The following is a 1,091-nucleotide window of genomic DNA, read 5'->3' on the forward strand; positions in this document are numbered from 1 at the left end:
ATGGGGTTCAAGGCTGCCAAGGCAGACCCCTGCCTATATATCAAGGGGTCAGGCAATAGCAAAGTGTTGCTGTTGGTCTTCGTAGATGACCTCTGCGTGATATGCAAAGAGGAGGGGGAAATAGAGCAGACCATTAAAGATCTGCATAAAGAGTTCAAATTGAGATATCTGGGAAAAATCAAGAACTACCTGGGAGTGGAAGTAGAACACTTGCCAGGAGGGGGCTACAAGTTGTCACAAAAGGCGAAAATAGAGCAGCTGGTTCAGAGGTATAAAATGGAAGGCTGCAAGCCAGTAAAAGCCCTGATGGAACTCAGCTACCAGAAAGGGGGTGATGCTGAAAGCCCAGAATTCAGCGAGGAAATTTACAGATCCCTAATTGGGAGTCTGCAGTACCTCGGAAACTGGGGTCGATCTGACATTTTGGCAGCTACAGGCCTTCTGAGTAGGCATGTGGAAAAGCCTACTCGGAGGCATTGGCAAGCATCCAAAAGGATACTGAGGTATTTGAAAGGGTCAAGGGACTGGCACCTTACTATCAAGCCGGAGAATGGTTTGAAGTTAACAGCCTATGTGGATGTGGACTGGGCGCCCGACATCACCACCAGGCAGTCCATATCTGGACATGTCATTTGCCTGGGAGGTGTGGTCATAGGCTGGAGGTCAATAAGGCAAAAGTATATGTTTCTGTCCTTGACAGAGTATAGGGCCCTGTCACTACTGTGTAGTGAATTAACCTGGTACAAACAGCTGGTAAGTGACATGGGGGTGGAGGTACAGGGACCCATTGTAGTTAATGAGGACAATGAGGCCTGCATCACCATGGTGAAGTCCCAAAGGGCTAGGACCTGATCCAAACACACAGATATCAGATACCAAAACATGAAACAGTGTGTAACAGAGGGACTGATTGAACTTGTGTATTACCCTACTGAACAGAATGTGGCTGATATCATGACAAAGCCACTAGGGGCGCTGAGACACTTGAAAATGGTCAACATGCTAAACATGTTAGATTGTGAGCCACATCCTGGGTAAAACAATGGAGGAGTGTCAGGTTTTTGGCATCCCAGGCTTGAGATTGTTATTAG

At 47.2% G+C, this 1,091-nt stretch overlaps 1 protein-coding gene across 1 annotated transcript; it reads left to right on the forward strand.

The window, feature by feature from the left end:
- On the forward strand, positions 1–852 carry LOC136644996 (uncharacterized). Its single transcript, XM_066621254.1, has one exon. It carries the CDS (start codon positions 1–3, stop codon positions 850–852), a length of 852 nt encoding a protein of 283 aa, XP_066477351.1.
- The last annotated feature ends 239 nt before the right edge of the window (positions 853–1,091 follow it).

This window comes from Tiliqua scincoides, chromosome 3 (genome assembly GCF_035046505.1).
Source record: "Tiliqua scincoides isolate rTilSci1 chromosome 3, rTilSci1.hap2, whole genome shotgun sequence".
NCBI lineage: Eukaryota > Metazoa > Chordata > Lepidosauria > Squamata > Scincidae > Tiliqua > Tiliqua scincoides.